Here is a 24,006-nt window from a genome sequence, read left to right as displayed (position 1 = left end):
AATTTTATACGAAAGCTCGAATCTTTCCTGGTATGAGCTGTGGCGTATTTATGTGAAATTTTGGAAGCCCAGCCCAAATTTTCAACGGTTAATGGCATCGACTTGAAACTTGGTGTGACTATGTAGTTTGGACGACAATGTTAACACAGTCAGCAAAAAGTACAGTCGGAAAAATATATTTTATACTAATTTTGATTAAGTACCTACTGTCAAAAAAAAATTGGTAATATTGTGGTTAAAATAAAATCATCATAAAAATGAACATTTTCTTTATTAGATATACGTGGCCTGCCTTATGGTTATTATAATGTAGATGCCTATTTACAGTTTTAACAATGACATTACTTTTATCACATATAATAATATTATGTACAACAATTTTATAGTGAATTTACACTGGAGAGGGAACAACGACTATAGAGTTAAAGAGTATTTTTTTAAAGTATATGTTCCAATATCGTCATAAGTATCTGTTTCGCCAGTTTCTGCTAAGTTCTTGATATTTCACGTGACGAATATCCATGATCCCGTCTTTGCATTTCCTAACATAGTTACCGTTGTTTACGTCGTATTTTTCTTAATTTCCATTTACAATTGAGTTACAGACTTTCCCCCTTATTCATAAACGACAATCAAACCTATTTTAGTTAAAATGCCGCTAAAATTCGTTTGTCCTTATCTGTCACTTCGACATTTGTATTTGTTAGAAAGGGACAAAGCATTTGTTAGTTAACATAGGCTTGTTAAGTTTTATGAATAAGGGGGTTTAAATATAACCTAACCAACAAAAAGTTGGAAATCCCCCGATTTTGTCACTTCGAAGTTCAATATCTCAAAAACGGCTCAACCGATTTTGATTAAACATGTCTAAGAACCATCGCTAAAAAAACCTGCCTTCAAATAAAGAAAACCGCATTCAAATCGGTCCACCCGTTTAGGAGCTACGGTGCCACAGACAGACAGACAGACACACAGATACACATAGCGGTCAAACTTATAACACTCCTCTTTTTGCATCGGGGGTTAAAAAAAGATCAATTGCAGGACGTCCACTGTTGGACATTGGCCTCCCGCATAGACCTCCAGTTGCCTCGATTGGGAGCAGCCTGCATCCACCGTGAACCCGCGGCTTTAACCAGGTCATCCGTCCATCCCGTTGGTGGACGTCCAATTCTGCGCTTACCGATCTGCTTTTCCATTCTAGAACTTTTCAGCCCCAACGGCCAACTGTACTATTTTACTGCGTATAATTAATGAATTAGCTTGATTCTTGTTTTTTAAAACAGTAGGAGTAAGGTCATTGGTGTCTTGGAGAGATTGACTCCATTGCCCTTCATTTGTCTTTAATAACTATCGGAACATTTACTTTGGACATAAAAAACAAATGGCGTCTAGTTAATAATTATTTATAGCTTAGAGGAAATCAATCGATACAAAATCTTATTTCCGTTTATATAACAAAATAACAAAAGTATCTTCGTTAAACAGGTGTACTGAAAGAAAATAATGTAATATTATATTAAAAATATTAAAACACTTTATATAGATTATTATAAACCAGAGAAAGCTTCTCATTTTGGATAGGATTCAGCCATTGTCAAATATATTGAAGTGAACAAAAAAAAAAAATGGCGAAAATCTTCATTACTGTACAAAAGAGCCGTTATAATAATATACGGACTGCATTACAACTGAAACTTAACGCCGACCCATAAGTTTAATTTGCAACCAGCGTGCAGTTTGCGTGCAGTTTTCCACCTGTAATGAATGGAACTGCAATGAAATCTGTATGGTCGACAATGAAGGTTTTTATGACAGACTGGTTTGTCGATTTGGACATTTAATTTTGGGTCACGTTTGTGATTGGTTGGTTAAATAACTAAATAACCCAATCAACGCCATCTAGCGATCAAGCCTGTCAAGAAATCCTCATTGGCTGTTGCGGTTTCAACATATTTAAAAATTTCGAAGCATCATTTGATTCTGGCTGTTCAACAGTTAAAACATACACATACTGAATTTCATTCCCTGTTTTTCAATTATATTATTAATTATTCACATTGATAATGACTAGTAGCTACAGTGATGACATTTTTACATGGATATAGTAAAAATAAACACTTAAATTATTTTGCATACAAATCGTTATTGTGGTTTAAAACGTCGTTGCGTGAACCGTTCGGTTTTAGATAAATGACCGAGTGCTCGACGCGCTAATGCCCAATAAATGACACCCTGCTGTCATCTCTATTGCTAATGACATATTAAGATTAGACATGCCAACTATTATTATAGACACTCGTACGTTTACCATGCCTAATGAATGGCAAAACAACTACAACCCACGGAATAAAGGATCTCATTAATACATTTTATGTGACAGATATCTGTGATGCTATCTCTGTTTGTTGTGTCAAAACAAAGTGAGACGGGATCACGTTTATATAAACACTTCATCATCTAATCACTCAATATGTACGAGCATAACTTCCGAAGGACGGCACCGAATTGGATAATTATTTATTTGTTATATTCGTTATTTTCAGGACAAGGTTTGTGCTGAACAAAATTGAAATGACCTAACGCACAAAAAGTTGGAAAACCCCCGACTTTGTCACTGCAAAGTTCAATATCGCAAAAACGGCTGAACCGCTTTTTATAAAACAACCATCGCTAGAAAACCTACTTTCAATTAAAAAAAACCGCATTCAAATCGGTCCACCCGTTTAAGAGCTACGGTGCCACAAAAGTCAAAGTCAAAGTTTTTATTTGCATAGAATGTGGTACAAATTGGTTCTTAGCATATTAAGTAGCCGCACACATTTTGCCAACTATTGGCACGCAAACAGAGAGGTTAAGTGCTACACTAGGCAGAGCATGCTCTATACTATACAAAAATAATCAGGAAACATATATTACTTAACCATGTCATACTCAATAGAGAAAATATAAAAAATAAATAATAAATTAAAATAGTCAAAACATTCGTTGAAAGGATTACAAATAATAATTAACACAATAACGCAAATTACACAATTAGTACACCATTTTAAATTTGATCAATGTTATTTTAATCACAGACAGACATACCTACAGACACACAGTCACACACACACACACACACACACACACACACACACACACACATCTCTTTTTGTGTCGGGGGTTAAAAAAAGACTGGAACGGGGGCGAAACTTAAAGGATAGGAATTTGGGATAGTTTAGTTAGACCCTTAATATTGTTCTCTTAATGTTAATCTTTTTAAAACACCTCAATATTTTGCTTCATTGCCTAAGTGGAAATAGAAGCCTTTCGGCGAAAAGATTTCTTCGACATTACAACCAGAGGCCGTATTGCCTAAAGTTTCTGACGCTCGCAACCGTAATCAAATGACAGTTTATGTACTTATCTCTCATTTGATTGCGAACGCGAGCATCAGAAACGTTAGGGAATACGGCCTCTGGGCCACCGAGATTTGCTCGGAGTTTTTTTTGTTAAATCGTGTTTCTCAGAGACAGGACCCAGCTACAGATGTATTGAAGAATGTTTTGCTATCGTATTTTGTCAGAAAAGTTCGTTTTTATCTAGCTATCTCAACAAGCTTACTGAAGTAAATTGAGAAAGCAAGATAAAACACTATTCAATACATCTTTACATCGATTCTCGGTCCCCAAAAGGCCCTACACCATTGACATAATTATATTCTACCGTACGTAGTACATATACAGCGTGTGTTTTTGATACTACCTCAAACTGTAACTAGACGAGGATTTAAGTGCTGTGAACCGATATCAAAACAAATTTTAAATTTAGAATTAACTACCAGAGCTTAATTAATTTTTGAAATATTTTCGAGCAGCAATGTAATCCGTACAATAATTTGATACGAGAGAGAAGCGTTCTGTGACAGCTGTCACGTCAACAAGTGCGACATTTTTAACAAAATCAAAGTAGCATCACGTAGTGATACATTGCGTGCTAATTAATTTTAAAAGGCAAATAATAAGTCTTTTTTTTTACTAAAACAATAAAATGTGATAATTAGGGCCTTCACTGACTACCCTTAAAGTAAGATTGGTTTTTTGGAATCGTTTTGTATTTATTATTTCAATTCCAATTTTTTTGTTACTTTTACGGTCATCCCGTAAAACCCATATCGAAAATACAAACTGAAATATAGATGCATAGAAAAACCAGAAAAATAAGACCAGCCGTGGGAATCGAACCCAGGTTTTCGGCATTCCGTGCCACGTGCTATACCACTACACCACCACTGGACAGTGATCCAGACACAAATTTATCCTATGCACCACATATCTCAGCTTGTTTGTTTTTTTATTTAGTCACTTAAGCAGCGTCACTAGCGACATCAGATATGTGGTGCATAGGAGAAATTCGTGTCTGTATCACTGTCCAGTGGTGGTGTAGTGGTATAGCACGTGGCACGGAATGCCGAGGACCTGGGTTCGATTCCCAGCGCTGGTCTTATTTTTCTGGTTTTTCTATGCACCTATATTTCAGTTTATATTTTCGATACCCTTAAAGTTTGAGGAAGTATCAAAAATACACGCTGTATATCGATGCCCTACACAGCAAGTTTGGCGTTTAAGGTCTTGCTGTGACTGGCTCATTTAGGTAGGTATGAAACCAGTCACAATTGTGACACAAATGTCAAAGTTGTCAAGCCGTACTAGCGCCAATAACCTATCAGAAGCCCTCATGTCCGATCTAATCTTTGAAAATCTCGTGATTTTCACTCATTCATTACAATACCCCGGACTGAAATGATGGGATGACGTTAACGCCGCATTAACACAACCGTGCGAGTCGCGAGGCGAATGGCGAGATGAATAACGAACATGCATATGTAAACAGTCCGCTCGCTATTCGCCTCGCGCCTCGCCTCGCGATTCGCGCGCTCGCGTTGGTAGCGGTTTTTCGGACGCGAATCAGGCACGAACTTTGCGAAGACGAAGACATCTGCGTCGACAGTTATTCCCTAATTTTTAGGATATCTAAATATTTGTATAAACTCAATAGATGTTGCGCGCATGCCGCCATTATCACGTCCTGTCAATCCGTGTGCGAATGTCAAAATAATTCACCCTACGAATGTTTGAGTAGTTTGTGAAGTCACTCGTATACGAATGTTTAGTCGAATGTTTGTCGCGAATGGCGAACACGATTGTGTAAGTGCGGGTAATTCAAAAAACTAACACTCTGCTAAGCAAACGTGATACCATACACTTACTATACACTTATATACTCGTGACCACGGCCACTGCAATGTGACTGAAACGTCGAAGTAACTCTTACTCGTTTTGCTAACGGATAAGTATTAACTGAACATGTAACTCGAACGGTTCACACACCAACGGACCGTTAACGTTTTAGAGTTAGCTTAACTTAACTACAGTCTGCTGAGCAGTTAAACTAATGATTGTCACCGCAGAGAGAGGTTCAGTGCTGTCAATGTGGGCAGGAGGAAGCAATGGCTTAGAATGAAGCTCGGCGATGACGACTGCATGGCTGCTGGGTTCTCCCCTGTGGACAATGATGTTTAGAATGTAAATTAGTATGCGATACCGCAATGGTTGCGAATTAGCAGGAAAATTGGTTTAAATTTATGGATATGGGCCACCGCAAAGTAATGCTTGGTCTATAAAACCATCTGTATCCTTTTACTCTCTGTTTGTTGCCTCTAGAATGACTTCGTAATAAGTAGTAGTAGTAATCATTAGTGACTTCTTGCAGTCAGCCGACGATAAATGTGAAAGTACTTTGTCTGTCTGTCTATTACCTTTTTACACTTAAAACGAGGTAGCCAAATGTTATACTCTAACGGTAGCTGCAAAAACTAACGTAGTGTGTGTATAAGAATTCAAATTAAGTGTTAAGTTCAAAATAAACCAAATAAAAAGATCCATTACAATAAAGTAAAATTTATTTAAAAAGACGCATTATGGTAATAATACAACGTATTGGGATTACGACCCAGCGCGGAAATGCAGCCAGCCTTATGGGCACTCTTCCGCAGGGACAAGACATGGGGGAATAGTTAAGTTATTTTTATTCCAATTAAGTATATATAAATAAATAGTTCTGATTCGATCCCGTAGAGAAACCCCGAGCATAGCTCTCTCCCGAGCAGAGCAACTCTGAGCCTATCTATAAGGCCTAAAGTAAAGCACCACGAACTAAGGAAATCAGGAGATACGTAGAAGAACAAGGTTCACCGACTTAGCCAAGCGAATTAGCTCGTTGAAGTGGCAATGGCCGGGCTATATAGCACGAAGAGCGGATGGCCGTTGGGGCCGAAAAGTTCTCGAGTTGAGGCCGCGGATCGGCAAGCGCAGCGTAGGACGTCCACCAACAAAATGGACGGACGACCTGGTTAAAGCCGCGGGTTCACGGTGGATGCAGGCCGCTGCCAACCGAAGCAACTGGAGGTCTGTGGGGAGGCCTATGTCCAACAGTGGACGTCCTACGGCTGAGATGATGATGATAAATAAATAGTAATACTTTAGCATAATGTACTTCAATATGCGATATTAGAAAGAAAGAAAGAAAATACATTTTATTTCAAATGCTTTTACAAAAACTCATTTTAATAATAACAGACACGAAAACAACGCGATCAACAAAAAAATCTCAGGTCAATTTCGACCGGCCCTCCGCGTAATCTTGCGCAAATGATGTATTGAAAAATATAAAAAAAAACCTTCGAGAGTTATTCAAGAAAAATTTCTTTCAGAATCATAAAAGCTTTACTTCAATGAACCGATTTCAAAAGCACAACGGTTCTTTGTCGGCCATTAGGGAGAAAGGCTTTCGCGAAATAAAAAAAAGGTAATGTTTTTGTGAAACAAGCTTATGTTAAATCACTTTCTGAACTTTGAAATAATGAAATACGAAAAAGTAATTATTTATTTTGATTTTAATCTAAGTACCGTAAAACGTAGCTACATTGCCCCCCACTGGGTAACTATGCTCCAGTTCTGTATTTTGTTAAAATGTCTTGCAGGTTGAAGTCCCGGTACCCGATACACTTCCCAATAAATTGATCTACTTTACATAATGTATGTTTGTATGTTTGACGACCGGATGGCCTAGTGGTCAGAGAACCTGATTACGAAGCTTGAGGTCCCGGGTTCGATTCCCGTGTCGGGCAGATATTTGTATGAAAAATACGAATGATTGTTCACGGGTCTTGGGTGTTAAATATGTATTAAAGTATTTATCTATCTATATAAAGTCAAAGTCAAAGTCAAAATATATTTATTCAATTTAGGCTATAACAAGCACTTATGAATGTTATCCGTTCGGAAAAACCTCTGCTGAGGTAAGAAACCCGATATATATTTATAGAATTATAATTATATTTATCCGTTGCTTAGTACCCATAACACAAGCTTTGCTAAGCTTACTTTGGGACTAGGTCAATTGGTGTGAATTGTCTCGTGATATATATAAATACATATATGAACATACCACAGTATAATAATTTTTAAAATAAAACAAAGATTACGAAATTTGGAGCAAAAATCGGTGCAAAGTAGCCTCGTTTTACGGTACGTGACATAGGAAAACAACATATCTTAAAATCGGTCGTCCTACAATAATTTTAAACGATGTATTTGTAATTGAATTAAATGAAATAAGAGGGGATCTGCTAATACTGAATATTCATAGAGATTTCTACGAAACCCTAAGTACGCGATCCGACTCACACTTGACCAGTTTATTAATAATGATTATACATGTCCGTAAATACCTATGATACATTTTCAGGCTACATGTGAAGCAAAGTAAAATAAAATAAACCATTAGTCTAAAAGCAAGCGAGCTAAGTTTTCAGAAATAAAATGTAATTTTTCCTTCCTTATTAATTTTTCAGTTCAGCGCTGCAAATTTTGAGCATTTCAGAAAATCCGCACCAATTTTCTTGAGCAACATTTTATTTCTACCTCAAAAAATCCAGCGTCAAATGCAGCGCGTATACTTCATTCCTTTCGTTCGAAAGACCGTATTCGAGCCATTCACGTCATTCATTCACTCATTCAACCGATCTGAGAATTTTACGGGCAATAAACCGTTTTGATTTGGATTTTGATCGTATGATTTAACTTTAATGAGAATCGAAACCATATTTCACAAACGTAACTGGAATAAAGGTATTTCTCTTCAAAGCTTTTTCTTGGTTTTATTCACTGGTGAAGACGTTTGAAACGACGATAAACAAACATCGGTCTTTTATACCTTTAAAACAGTAATGACTCATCATCATCATCATCAACCGGAAGACGTCCACTGCTGAACAAAGGCCTCCCCCTTAGACCGCCACAATGAACGACAACTCGCCACTTGCATCCACCGGTTTCCCGCAACTCTTACGATGTCGTCAGTCCACCTGGTAGGAGGCCTGCCAACGCCTTGTCTTCCGGCTCGTGGTCGCCACTCGAGAACTTTTCTCCCCCAACGGTTATCTGTTCTTCGAGCGATATGGCCCGCCCATTGCCACTTCAACTTGCATATTTTGCCAGCTATGTCAGTGACTTTAGTTCTTCCACGAATCTCCGTATTCCGGATTCTATCGCGCAAAGAAACTCCAAGAATAGCTTTCTCCATCGCTCGTTGCGTGACTATGAGCCTCTCTAAAAGGCCAACAGTCAAGGACCACGTCTCAGAGCCATAAGTCATCACTGGCAACACACACTGGTCTTCAGGCACTGCGGAATATTGGGCGAGAAGATATTACGAAGGTTTCCGAACGCTGCCCATCCGAGTTGGATTCTTCGGGCGACCTCTTTGTCGAAGTTGGACCTACCCAATCGGACAACTTGTCCAAGGTAAACATAGTGGTCAACAACTTCGAGTGTATCGTTCCCAACTAACGGGCACGGGAATGACATGGACATTTGACATGATTTTAGTCTTGTCCATGTTCATTTTAAGACCCACCTGTTGAGAGACTATACTGAGATCACTGAGCATAGTATTGAGCTCTTCCAGCGACTCCGCCATTATGTTTCGGAGAAAATAACGTCTCCCTGGTCTCACACCTCGATGCAGTTGGAGTGGTTGTGTACTCTCGTCCTGCAACCGGATTGATATAGTGGCGCTGCTGTACAAAATCTTCAACACCTCTACGTATCTATAGTCAATATGGTATCGCTGAAGAGACTGAAATACAGCCCAGGTCTCGATTGAATCGAAGGCTTTTTCATGGTCTACAAACGCAAAACATAGTGGCCGATTATACTTCTCGGTATTCTGTATAATCTGGCGGAGCGTGTGAATGTGGTCTATGGTGCTAAAGCCATTACGGAATCCAGTTTGTTCGGGAGGCTCTTGTGTTTCGGCGTGGAGAATAAGATAGCCGGTGAAATTACTGGCACTTGAAGTATCCCATCATAGGCCTCTAGGTTGGCAACGCATCTGCAATACCCCTGGTGACGCACATGTTTATGGGCGGTGATGATCTCTTACCATCAGGAGACCCACTAGGTCGTTTGCCATCCAGTCGCATAAAATAAAAATAAAACATCTGTAAACACTAGTAGAACATAAACTAAAATGTTAGTAACAAAACTCGGCAGTGATCCGAAAGCCAACCGCTATCTATTACTGAACCCAATCGTATCATTAATTAAAATACGGCAGGCACTTAAATTAATGAATCATTCTAGTCTAATGAACAGCAATTAATGATTTTTAGAGTTCGAACACGAAACTTCAATTACCCTCGGAGGGTATTTAAGGATATAATCTTCTTAGGAACGAACATAATAACAATTTGAAGGCGTTTAGATTTAAGAAGCTTAAAAAACTTTTTGCCGCCCCGGCACTTAATATTTTGAGTTAGAATCGGGACTAGTACGGAAGTAAATCTTTGTGACATAAATTTTTAAGGTTCCCTACCCTTATATCTAATACTGAATAAGGGTCTTTTTGCTTCTTTCGGCACAACACAATATTCCTTTTTCAAATTATTTTTCCTAATATTATTTTTTACATTGTATGAGGTTGTTTTAATTTGTAAGTTATTTTTCTTTTGTGCTGAATTTTCGCAAATTTTATTCTTGCTTTCCTTCTTTCTAATAGTGACATACGGAAACCTTTTAATTTCGCTACACTGTTCGTACTGTCTGTCACAGAGCTCTTTGTAGACAGAGCGGGCTCAGTGTGTATTGGGAACTTCACATATTATTCAATTTCTTCCAAGATGTCTATAGGTTCCCTTACGATGTTTTCCTTGACCGTAAAGCTCGTAAATTTTTAATGTAATTTTGCACATGAATGTCGAAAAATGTAGAGGTGCGAGGATTTGACCACGATCTTCTTGAGAGGCCATTAGGTCAAACCACTAGGCCACCACGGCATTTTTTTTAAACAGCTGCACAAAATCCCTCCTATACGCAACATAATTCTAAAAATATGCTACGTGATCAATTTAAAACGGTCGTAACCAAATTTTTAATTTCCATTGTAATATTTTAAATTTTACGACAATCCACGCCACTTGAGAATTTACGGGACTAATCCGAATATTTTAATTTTGACAAAGAAAATGGCTATTAAAGGCTTAACGGGCTTAACCGTAATAGTACCAGGGTGACTGGGTCCTTATGAAATTCAGATTTTTTTCCCGTAATGAATAGAAATGGTGCGAGGTGATGTGTTATGAAGACTGTGTGGTCAAAGTACGCAAAAGAGCTTTAGGATTCGTAATTTGTATGATTGCGTTGGCGTGTATTCGGAGATGTCAATAACATTGTTGTTTGTCTTTATTACTAGAGTATGTCTTATGATATGAAAGGTGAATTATTTTAGTGGCAACACCGTTAAAATGTCACTAACCTAGCTATTGTTTTTCGAGTGGCGACACTATTAAAATATCATTTTGACATTGTCAAAAAAGTCTATGTAAATAACTATGTCTAACTACAATTTAAATTTAGAACTTTATCATGTAGAAACCTCAAAAGTGCCAACCTTTTTCTTGAACTTGGCTTGTCTAATTCAGTAAAATAGAAAAGTTTTTAGAAATTTACTTCTGAAACATGGGTATTTTGACCTTGGTTTGGATTTTGGATCTTGGCTTGGATAAGCTAATTCAAACAAAAACTAGCAGTTCCCTCGTCTTGTTCAAACAGAAAAATAACCGGCCAAGCGCGTATCGGACACGCCCGAAATAGGGTTCTGTAGCTATTACGAAAAAATTAAGTAATATTTTTCTAAGGATTTCGTATTTTATATATATTTACTACCTTACTGAATTTTTTCCAATTTTTCCACCCACTGGTGTAGATTTTAGAGGGGGGACGCTCGATTTTAATGAAAATTTGCACTTTAAAGTTGAATATATCGCAAACAAATTACTGAATCGAAAAACCGTTTGAGCAAACCCCTAATGGTTTTAAAAGAACTATCCAACGATTCACCACACTATAGGGTTGAATAAGAAAAAAAAAATCACCCCCAGTTTACGCCTATGGGAGGTACCCTGTTAAATATATTGACCCGGATAACTCACGTCTTAAATCGAGTTTAGCTCGACATGTTTCGGGCTAATCCGTAGCCCTTCGTCTTCGGTGCGCGTGTTGCAGCAGCCGCTGAGTCGCGTTGCTCCGAAGACGAAGGGCTACGGATTAACTCGGAACATGTCGAGCTAAACTCGATTTAAGACGTGAGTTATCCGGGTCAATATATTTAATATGAGTGAGTCTCACGGGAGGTACCCTAAAAAAAAAAATGTTTTTAATTTTTGATTGTACCATTTTGTCGGCATAGCTTACATATATATCCGTGCAAAATTACAGCTTTCTAGCATTGATAGTCCATGAGCAAAGCCGCGGACGGACAGACAGACAGACAGACATGGCGAAACTATAAGGGTTCCGTTTTTGCCATTTTGGCTCCGGAACCCTAAAAAGGAGTTGTTTAATCATTACTGACGCAAAAAGAGGGGTCTTACAAGTTTGATGCCAATATCTATATTCTGTCTGTCTGTGGCATCGTAGGTAGCTCTCAAGCGAATGGTTTTACAACTTTTTCAAGTTGGTTCGGTTATTGCAGGGTTTCTCAAAGTGGGGTACTAGGGGTTCGCTATTCGACGGCAGGGGGTTCGCGACAAGGTTTATACGTGATGGTGGCTGCAAGACTGGCAAAATGATTAAGATTGGTTTTTGGAGTATTTTTGTATTTTTTAACTCCAAATATTTGTTACTTATTTGTTTGTTATTTGTTGTTGTTGGTTTCAGTTTGTATTTTCGTTGGCAAGATGATTCTTACCTATATTTATTACCTTTTATGGAAATAAATAATATTACATTATATTTTCATGATGATTGAAATAAAAATAAACTTACAATCTCCAACAGCCACTTTTATTACTTCCTTTCTTGGTCGCTGTCGTCTAGAAACTTTAACAGGGGTACGTGGAGCCATAAGTTTGAGAAACCCTGGGTTATTGCATCGGGGGTTCAAAATAAAAAACTCGACCGGCGGAATCATCCATAATTGATGGAGTTACATTTTTGCTACATATCCAAGCGTCGTCGCACTGCAAATTGAGCTGTTGCCGCCAATGAATAGCTATTCTCCAAAGCTTCGATTTTGAGCATTCAAAAATAGTGCCAGCTTTAAAAATGGCGCCCGACATTCAACGGTTTTCAAAGGTGGCTCTGGATTGCCAGCTTTGTGATCTTTGTAATTACAGACAGCGTATCTAGGACGGTTGGACTTTAACGAATTTTCCCTACACATAGGTAATTGGAAGTAGGTGAGTTGGTATAACGCATCTGTTTTTAACGTCCGATGCAAAAAAAGGCGTATAGGCGTGTTATAAAGTTGGATCGATAGTGTTTGTGGCAGCTTAGCTCCCATGGAATGTGTTCTGTTATTAAATGGAAAGCTAATTTAATTAAATTAATTGACAATCGAGCGTTTTGACTGCTCTCGGACCGTATTTACCGTATTATAGCAGGACCGGTATTATTAACGGAAAGGGAAGTCGCAAGAATTTCGATCACGCTAAATTTTGAATCGGCATTGTCTTTAGTTTCCGTATTAGATTAGATTAGATTAGATTTATTTATTACCTTTTGAAAAAATACATTATAAACACAAGAAATTCACAAAAGGATCGTCAAATGTATACAAAAATAAAAAAATCTTATTACAATAAATTGTCAGCGAGAATAAAAAATAAATTTAAAATGTCAAATTAGGATTCAATTCATAATAATAATTAAAACCAAAACAAGAATATACTTAAATCTAAGTCAAATTTATGTAATAGAAACAATCAATCAAACGAACAATAAAATAATTAAAATGTCAAAAAACAAAAAAATTAAAATTCACTTCACAAAACTGTGAAAAATGTCAACAAAACAAAAATAAGAGTACAAAACAAGGTACATAAAAACAAAAATGTCAACATAAAATCATCATCATATTAAGCATCATCAGTTTTAATAACACCTACCTTCATTTTATGATTAAAATTCGGGTTTGTTCTGCGTACCTTGATTTTAGAGAAGCAACTGATACTCGTAGTCGTCTCGTGATCATGGCTCATGGCAATAATCGAGAAAAACTAACAAAAATGCAACGTTGCCAGCTCAGCAGGTTTAAACGCTCTTAATCTGTCATCTCCCAGGATAACAGGATCAAAGGAACTTGGGCACAAATTTGTGCCTCTGGGAGAGGACAGGTTAAGAGTAGGGCGGTGTTTAGTTCTCACCATTAAATATGTGGACGTATATACTAGCAGGAACAGCGTTGTTAGGCACGCAGGTGTAGTTGCCGGCGTGGATGGCTGACGCGGCTGGAATCAGGAGGTCAGAGACGCGCTGCGCCGCGTCAGTGGTCACATTGATGCCGCGCTCCGCGTCATAGTTGATCATGCGGCTATTATGGTACCTGCGGGCAAGAGGAGGGTTATGTTATTATGGAGACCGGTCAAAGAGAATAACTCATGTTTTTATCTACTAGAGTTTACCCGCGGCTACGCACGCGTAAACTATTCGATCTGGTAGTTACAATTGAAATTCCGGGTTTTACAAAATTCCCCTGAGAATTACCAAAATTTATATCGTGGTCTTCATTGAGGTTGTGTACAACAACTGCGCAAAGTTTCAAGACTCTAAACACAGCGGTTCAAATTTCAAGATTTTATCCCTATCTTGTGGGGATATTGGGATAAAAAGTAGCCATGTGTTATTCCTGAGGTCCAGCTACCTACAACCAAATTTCGTGACTAAGCCCAGCGACTGTTTCGACATTTTATTCTTATACAATACAATACAATACAAAGACTTTATTGTACACCAGACATAGTAAGCGATACAAAAAACAGATACACAGAGAAAAAATTACAAGGTGAGCAATAGGCGGCCTTATCGCTTAAGAGCGATCTCTTCCAGGCAACCTTTTTTACAGAAAGAAGGAAGGACTAGTTTACAACAGGTGGTGCATCAAAGTAGATCAGAAAATTTAAACGTAACAGAAAAACATCTACGAATACATACATTAATTATATCGTACATATAATAAACGTCCAAAATAAATAATATAGGCAGTGAGATAAACAGCAACAAATAAATAAATAAATTATCATATAGCTAATAATTACAAGATGACAGATAGTGGAGTTCCACAACCGAATAGCCTGGACAGTATAAGAATATACATAGAATTTGGAGTTAGATAGAGGCACGGTAAGGAGAAAGTTCTGAGAGCATCGAATAGAAGTTACGTAGCTAAATCGCTCATTGAGGTAAAACAATTTTCCACGCGTGTAATGAAATGTTAGTTACTTACTATCGAATTTAGCCTATCTTGTAATTTCAGCACTTAAAACGGAACGCGTTAATCAAGTGGAGATCCTAACTCTGAACATTTGAGATTATTTAATAAGAATATGGATAAACTAAACATCACGAATAAATAATTTAAAACATTTTATGCGTATGTTTAATCATTAAAAATCTACCTATTTTCCATTTCAAATTTTACCAATTTCTACTAATTTTTGTAACCTGTTCTACCGTTTTTCCAAAATTGTATGTGACAACACTGGATACTAGACAATAATTGAACCGAACAAAATGACGACTTTCACTTCAAATGTTGTTAAAATCAACGTACAAACCAAAACCTGAAACTCATTTACTATTCCGACAACGGATTTGCCAGACGAAATAAAATGCCAATCTAGTCCCGACGGTGCCAAGTGGTTGCCAAATCAGCTAGTGTTGCCAAGAGTGGATAAATCCAATTATATGGGGCCCAAATTAAATTTAAGCCAACGTCGGCTGTTTTTGGCGAGTTTGCATTGCACGGAATTGATTATGATTTATTAGGTTACGCTAGATTTGATCCAGATACTGTCCTTATACTTATTGTAAATGCGAAAGTTTGTAACTCTGTTTATTACGTTTCCACGTCTAAACGGCTGAACCGCATATTAAAATCGGTATACAGATAGTTTGAGTTTCAGGGAAGGACATGGGATTATTTTTATTCCGGAAAATTGCATAGTTCCTGCGGTACAGCGATAACGAATTCTACGTGGACGGAGCCGTGGGCAACAGCTAGTAATGTTATAAATGCGATAATTGACGACCGGATGGCCAGGTTAGAGAACCTGACTACAAAGCTTGAGGTCCCGGGTTCGATTCCCGGCCGGGGCAGATACTTGTATGAATATACGAATGCTTATTTTTTCGGGTGTTGGACGTTTAATATGTATTTAATAAGTATGTATTTATCTATATAGCTATGTTTATCCTTTGCTTAGTATCCATAGTACAAGCTTTGTTTAGTTTGGGATTAGATCAATATTGGTGTCAAGTGTCCCATGGTATTTTTTTTAATTTGTGAGTACAATCATGTGAGTCCGTGTGTTTTTAGTGGTTGAATTGCAGTCGCAAGGGGTGGTAATGTTATCTTTACGCTGAAATGGGTGGACGGATTTGGATGAAAGATACCTACTACATAATATGATGTAGGTAGCTGGACCTCTAAAATAACGCATAGCGTTGGTGTTACTTTTGAGTTGCGATTGAGTTTCTTGCCGGAATTCTTCTCAACAGAGGTTTTTCCGAACCTGTGGTGTGGTAGCTTCTTTTTGACATTCATAAGTGCTTGTTATAGCCTAAATTGAATAAAGATATTTTGACTGACTTTGATTTAGACTGCAATACTGCGTACTAGTATTTTCCATAACGTATAATTTTCACTGTCAGAAAAGGACAATGTCATTTCTGTTAGTGCAGTGAAAAATATATATTTTTTTTTTTATTCGACTGGATGGCAAACGAGCAAGTGGGTCTCCTGATACTTTATTTATGGAAAATGCTAGTTACGCGGTATTGCAGTACCATTGACGATAGGCTACTTTTTATCCCGATATTTTTACGGGACCGGGATAAAAACTCGCGGGGTTTTGAGTCATGGTATTTGACACAATGTAATTTGTGAAATATTTAGTAAAAGACATGCCAAAACATTTCTGCTCTAGTTGGTTAGTGCTACGACAAAAAAAGAAAGGAGACTTGTAAAGAGACATTTCTGAAGTGTTTGTAACGGCTCTTAAATATTTTTTCAGTTGTGAAACCGATCGATTAATGTGGCACTAATTATTATTATTATTTTTAGTAGTAGTATAGTTGAGTTCATAAACTACATAGAGGCAAGAGGGCATAGAAGCGTGTTCAGATATTTTCCATAAAGCTTTTGCTGACATTGCAAGTTTATGAACTCGACTGGTGTTCAATAAAGAGTTACTTATTGTATTGTATTGTAGCGTCATGACGCCATTAAAGATAAAAAAGCAAAGGTGAAAATAAAGCTTTCTCGAATATTATTCTTACAGAATATTTAATTATTCTCAACACATCACGAGAAACCTCTCAGCATCTACGTCATTCAATGCCACATTCAAATCACACAAACAAATGAATATGCGTCCGTATTGACAGAACATCAGACGAAAAGGGGTTATTCTTAAACAAAGCAAAATAAATCCGTGAAACTGGCCAAGCACGAGTCTGCTTTGCGTGCCAAAAGAGCCGTCTAACAACAGCATAACTCAAGTTCATTTGAATAATATTTTTAATAATACTTTATTTTCGAAAATACAAACTGAGACATGGATGCACAGAAAAACCAGAAAAAGAGACCAGCGCTACCGTACCGTAAAAGTTACAAATTTGGAGTTGAAATAAAAAATACAAAAAGACTCCAAAAAACCAATCATACTTTATTTTAACTGTTTGCCCATCGTTATTTTTAAAAATTGTCTTCTCATAACTAGGTTAGCTGGAAGAGATTATTAGGGATAAGATCGCCTTTGTTCTTCTCTCTGTGTATTCTGTATCTTTATTTTTTATGTGCATTAAAGATATAGATACATAGAAACTATCATTTCAGTGTTTTTATTTCTGAAAATTGTGCCAGGTTTCCTTTTTTTTTTCATGTTCTTTTTGTAATGTCTAATGGGCAGGGTGGTCTCAAAGGAAGATCAGCGCCATCCGCGAGACCGGCAGTTTACAGATTTAGGACCATTAGGTGACACGCGCGTTTTTTTCCATGTTGTCACGAATAATTTTTTTTTCTCTCTTACTATTGCGAAAAGATAATTCAAACTGAAAGACAACTTAACTTTGTGTACTCAAGCCGAGGATTGTAAGTTCTAGTCCTTATTTGCATCTCTGAGTTTATAATTTGTAATTTAACTGCGCGAAACTATATTTTGAGTTTTACAGTGAGTTTTTCGGTGAAGTTAAATATTACGAGAAAACCTGTCTAAATGTTGACTATTTGTCGTAATATTGTTGTCTTGTGTTGTTGTGAATAAATGTATTTGCTTTCTTGAACGGAATAATTGAACGGTATTTGTGAAGATCCAACAGCCGAAAAGTGAAATTCAACATTTAAATTGTACAAAAGTTTATTTTCTACATTTCAGATGTAAGTATCCCTAAAATGTGCCGAGAAATATTAGAAAACCATTTCGCGAGAGAAAAAAATTGCTGCGTAACTTTGATGGAATTCGGCACCTGTGCGACAGTGGGGGGCTATTCTGGCGATAAAAGCGATTTGTCGAACGAAATTTTTCGGTTGTGAATTTTACGATATTATTTTTTATTTGACGATATTATTTTCGGATAATAAGTGCCCGGGAAATAATTGGTGGCCGTTGAGGATATCGTATAAATTTACATTAATTTGCCTATAAATGTTATTTTACAAAAATAGAATAAAGTAGAAGATTAGATTACGGGACAAAAATAAACACGAAAGGTGAAAAATAAAATTAAAGAACTAAAGTAACACGAAACTAACTGTACACAAACATGTTTTTTTTTGTATATTAATATAGTATATTATAAACATACTATTTTAAAAAATAAATTAAAAAATAGATTTATAAACTTTGTGTGTTTTCTTTTTTGGTTTGAATGTAACCAGTTGATAGTGATTAAAAAAAGCCGATTAAAACAATGTCTCTAACGGAAAGTCAATCCTAAGTTTATGTTTATTAGGAATAGTGGTACACAATATTAAAGGTTGCTTTTACTCCGAGAAAACGCAATCAAAGTCAGGAGTAGCAGCTAGTATTAAATGCGTATTCTTATGAATCGCTTAATTTATTTACTACTGACCAAAATAATATATTTTCGAACATCTTTTATAAGTAGGTATTAATAAAATTAAATTTAAAAATAATACAGGTGAACTGAGCACGACAAAGTAGATCTTATGAAAAAACTTGAGAGTTTTCTCGTTTTTTATCAACTCAGTAAAATTTCGAAGGCATGTAAATTTTGTAACCTAATAATAATCTCTAAAAATAGTTATAAATTTTACTTGAAACATACAAAGGGTTTCTCATTGAATCCTTCGAAATGTACACAAACTTAATACTTACTTAAATAAAAAAAAAACCTTCAAAGTTATAGCTTTTTAATACTAAAAGAAATTCATAGTGATAAAAACACTCTTGTATGTCGTGAAGTTTTTTGTAGTAAGTACTCAAAAGAAATACGTATAATTTGTAACGAGACTAAATATATTTTTGCCTATTCCAGTAGGTTGATAACTAAAATTGTTTGTTAATATTTTTACACTTAGCCGTTTGACAGCTTTCTGACTATGACAAGGGACCTTTATAATGCAGTGACCGGCACTTACCTACCCTGTGCTACTTTTTTTTTATGTAATCATCATCTCAGCCTATATACGTCCCACTGCTGGGCACAGGCCTCCTGTCAGAATAAACGGGCTTGAGACGTAGTTCCCCATGCGGAACTTCATACACATCATTGATATGCTTAGCATGTTGGTGTAGCTTTCCTCGCGATGTTTCCTTCGCCATAAAGCTCGTGGTAAATTTCAAATGTAATTTCGCACTAACATTTTAAATTTGTGTAATACCTAATAATCAATTAAAATCATAATAAATTTAGCGCTTTTTCTGTTATTTGTAATAAGTAACTGTACAATTATTACGGTGCTGAAGTCAGCATAAAGGTTCCACCCTGGTACCTACAAGATACAGTTTGTTCGACTGTACACTTCATTTCTTACTGTTGTACTTAACACCTTAATGTTCCATGTTTTCATATACTTAATTTAAAATATTTTATTACAAAATTCAAACAACAAAACCAAACACTGCCATTAAATTAAGCCCACTAAAAATTAAACTAAACAAAATAAAATTAACCTAAACCTATAACATAACCTACAAACTAAGACCTAAACTACAACCTAAAAACCACCATTCCGCGTCGTACCCGGCTCAAAGGTGCCCATAATGCCAGCCGCATTTCCCCCCGCTGTATGGCCAGCGCCACCTGCTGAACCAGGTACGACCCGGAGCGAGGGTCGCAACCAAAATTATCTATATCCAAGCATTAACTGAAGTGACAGTAGGCGGGGCACATTGCTCACAGCGCAGGACTGATGGCCAAGGTCGGTAGGCCTCCAACAAGATTAAGATTGCACAAGGCAACCTGGATGCGGAAAGCACAAGACCGGTCTGAGTGGAGACCCTGGGGGGAGGCCTATGTCCAGCAGTGGGCGTCTTTCGGCTGACATGATGATATCTAAGCATACAAACTTACCAAAGTATTATGCCAATTTAGCTCCATTTCATGATTTTCTACTATTACATTACTGTACTGAAACCCGAGCAAAAACTTAATTAAAGTTAAACAAACAGAAAGTTCAAAATTAGTTCTACTCAGTAATATCTTTATAGTGTAATTTTAAGTCATAAAACTCGCATAGCTTAACCAACAAGCATAATAAAGGTAAACCGTTTGGACAAGATAGCAACTAAACTGAAAGTTTAAACCGAAATTTCTGACCGAAATTTCTAACAATTTGTGGACACTGTAGTTTGGTTAAACGCATACTCCGTGTTGGAGTTTCTGCCGTTTTAATTAGTTTAAAGCTTTATTTGGCGTTCAAGCGTCTAGTCATTATACACGGGACACTGTTTCGTTTGCTGTAGTTATGTTTCAGTAAACTTAAACAGTAACTCGAACTGCGCGTCGTCTAAAGTGTCAGGTCTCGTAACCTGTTTCAAAAAAATCTCGTAAGGCCATTTTTGTGTACAATTGCCACGATAACCCATATTTTTTTGGAATATTCCTAATAATTTTATTGTATTAATAAATAACAGTTCAACAACCCTTTAGACAATGTTTTTGGCGGTGAAGTTTTTGTGCCTACTGTCAAATTTGATCTAATGGAGTTTTGTTTTTATTATGAGAAGGAGGCAAACGAGCAAGCGGGTCATCTGATAGGTAATGAGTTAAGAGTTTAAATGTCTAACAATAATTAAAATCGTCATGAGTTCTTTCGGTTTTTGCAAGTATTCAACAGTACTCGATCCAGTCGTATGAACGTTAAAACGAAAATTCTGTTCTTGGATAAAACCCAAAATTTCACTTGTTAATTTTGAAAAGATCTTGTGAAATATTAAAGTCTAACATGAATTTTGAACATGAAACTACCGTGAGACTCACTCATATTAAATATAATGACCCGGAATAACTCACGTCTTAAATCGAGTCTAACATGAATATTTATGGTGAACATATTGGGATATTATTTATTGATCAAATTAAAATAAACGTGTTTTCAAAGATGAAATGGGGCATAACAATTATAGTTACGAATGCATTTGCTAACAAAACTTATTTCGTAGTGACTGATTTGTTAAAATTTAAATTAACTAAATCTACTTTAAGTGGAAGTTTGAAGTGCTTCCACTGTCAAAAAAAAGTTAATTAGAATTGTAAAAGTCTAATTGAGAACAAGCTAAACATGCAATATATACCTATAATATACAATGATTAACAAATAGAAAGAGAAAAATAGCTAAACTATACAACTATAAAAAACCGATTACTCTCATTGTTCCCGACAAACACTAGAATAGCCCCCCAGCTTCGATTTTCAATTCTCAATCGTCATATTCCCAAATCAAATTTGAAAACAATTTTAGTTTTTCATCAGCAATTTTGTTTGGGGAAACCTGGATTTTTTAGCCTAATATTGAATTCATAGTTCCAGGATTATTAAAAAAAACTTCTAAAAGAATAGTCGAATTTTTTTCTTCCTAAAAAAATTAAAATGTTCTCCCAACTGCCTTAAGTAACTAAAACTTAAAACGCTTGTTTTTAAGGCAGCCCGAGAAACAAACGGTTCGGTATGCACGTATGTGTAGATGTAAGTATTTTGTTGGGTCTTAATATTCTTTTCTACTGTTGATGCACCACCTGCTGTAAACCTAGTCCTTCCTTCTATCTGTAAAAAAGTGGTAAAACTGACCACCTGGCAGGTTAGATTGTCTTTATTATGTATAATGGTAGTATTTTTATATTGTATGTTTCTGGAACTTGAATTTAAAACGATTGACAGCGATATACATAGCACAGATTGGTCCAGACAGCCTGAGCGGCTGGAACTATCTATGTGATTGTAGTTATAAGTTCTACCAAGTTCTACAATAAATCTAAATAATTGAAGAATAACCTTGTTCATAGTCAAAATACCACAACGGGACTTATCACGCTTTTTTACACGAGTAATATTTACCTCGACGTTTCGGCAACGTTACAGTTGCCGTGGTCACGAGTAGACTGAAGTGTGGGGTGTCAAGTCTGCCTAGCAGCGCGAGTTCTACGAACTACCCGCACTTGATCACTAATAGTACCGGCACTCGTATCACGAACTACCCGCACCTGGTCACTTTTATTAGTCACCCTATCACCTTAACCTTGTTTATTTGATATGAGTTTAAAGTCACGCGCGTAGATCCCCATTACCTAAGCTCTTACCAAGTTACAGTACCTGTTTTTCTGTATCGCTTACTATTTCTGGTGTACAATAAAGAGTCGGAGCGAGGCGCATCAATGAAGCGTTCCTATTGGTTCATGAAAAACGCATTTCTTCCAACACATTTTTGCACATCTCTGATGCAAACGGAGCCATAAACCTTTTTGCAAAAAAAAAATCAAATTCAAATGATTGATTCAGTAAATAGGCCGCAATGGGCACTTTTACACGTCATTTTTTTAAACTACCAGCGCTTTCGGAAAGACCATCATTGCCAAGAAGAATGCGCCGCAAAAAACTTGAATTGGTTGTACCTATTTGGAAATACAGACAATGGGAGCGATTTTTATTCGTTGGCTGTTTCTTTTAACGCAGTTTTCATTGTCAAGCTTGATCAATACATTCACTTTAAAACTAATGCTCCAAGTTTTATATTGGTCTTAATACCTGAACGATGGCCGCAGGTGTTGCAAATCGCTGAAGAAACGACATGTGGCATTATTGATTTCCTCGCTCCTAACTCCAGTGGTGTTGCGAGGGATTTTATTAAAAATGCTAGTTTCCGACAATATTGAGTAATGAGTAATGGTTCTAACAAGTTTTAATTTTTAATGATAATGGCAGTAAGTGGAAAAGATCGTAGTATGAAAATCACTCGTAGTCGGTTTTTTTTTTAATTTTAATGCAATAGCTGTGTGTGGCGTTTCTCTGAATCATCGGGTTCTTCTCAAGTCTACAAAATCTTCAGTCTTAAGTCTCTACAGACGCACGGCGAAAATAATAGATATTAAATTGTTTTTTTTAAACTAATCTTAAATTATTTAGATTTATCTTATAAAAAGTGCTTATGTTCAGTGACATGTTTATTTAACCAGATAAATTGGCATGCTAACATTAGGTAGTATATCTAATTTTTTTATTGAACTTTTATGGCCATACAAAAAAAGGTTTGCAATTTTTACATCAAGATTAAATGCTGCTTATAACAAATTAAACTAAAACATCCTACTAATATTATAAATGCGAAAGTTTGTCAGTGTGTGAGTTTGGATATGTTGGTTACTCCTTCACGCTGAAACGGCTTGAGGGATTTGGATAAAATTTGGTATTTAAATAGCTGAATATTTGTAAATAACAACAGGGCAATTTTTTTTTCCGATATTCCCCCACGGGTGGGATAAAATCTCGAAATAACAACCGGGCTTAGAGCCATGTTTGACGTGATTGTTTTTAATGTAACGTCAATGAAAACCACGATTTAATTTTCGGGAATTCCGACGGGAATTTTTAAAAATCCCGAAAATTTAATTTAGCTGCTGGATCTAATGATTTACGTGTGCGAAGCCGCGGGTAAGCACTAGTTTGAGATACATTTTGATGTATTTTAATGAATAAATGATTAAATTAATTAATTCGTAAATTCATGAATAGATAATTGAATGAACGAATGAATGAATATGTCAGGCAAACTTACCAGAACACAAAGGCCGGTGCCTCCGTCGTCTGTACGACGGCGCACTGCAGTCGCAACGTTGACCCCGGCTTAAGATACTTCTCGGTGGGCCCAGAAATCTGTGCACGCGCCTCTGCAACAAAATAAAGTTTGATTTGACACCACGCCAAACGCGGTTGCCATTTAGC

At 36.6% G+C, this 24,006-nt stretch overlaps 1 protein-coding gene across 1 annotated transcript in view; it reads right to left on the bottom strand.

Annotated features, from left to right (window-relative positions):
• Positions 1-274: 274 nt before the first annotated feature.
• Positions 275-24,006, bottom strand: part of LOC141440348 (uncharacterized) — a 145,571-nt gene continuing 121,839 nt past the window's right edge. The window contains exons 7-8 of the mRNA XM_074104855.1: positions 13,751-13,929; positions 275-5,544 (exon numbers count right to left, since the gene is read on the bottom strand). Of these exons, the coding sequence (XP_073960956.1) occupies positions 5,444-5,544; positions 13,751-13,929 (280 nt within the window). The 3' untranslated portion in view covers positions 275-5,443. The remainder of the gene's footprint in view (positions 5,545-13,750; positions 13,930-24,006) is intronic.

Source organism: Choristoneura fumiferana, chromosome 22, assembly GCF_025370935.1.
Source record: "Choristoneura fumiferana chromosome 22, NRCan_CFum_1, whole genome shotgun sequence".
In the NCBI taxonomy this organism is placed as follows: Eukaryota; Metazoa; Arthropoda; class Insecta; order Lepidoptera; family Tortricidae; genus Choristoneura; species Choristoneura fumiferana.
Note: the sequence above shows the minus strand (reverse complement) of the source record. Positions and strands in the feature narration are given on the sequence as shown.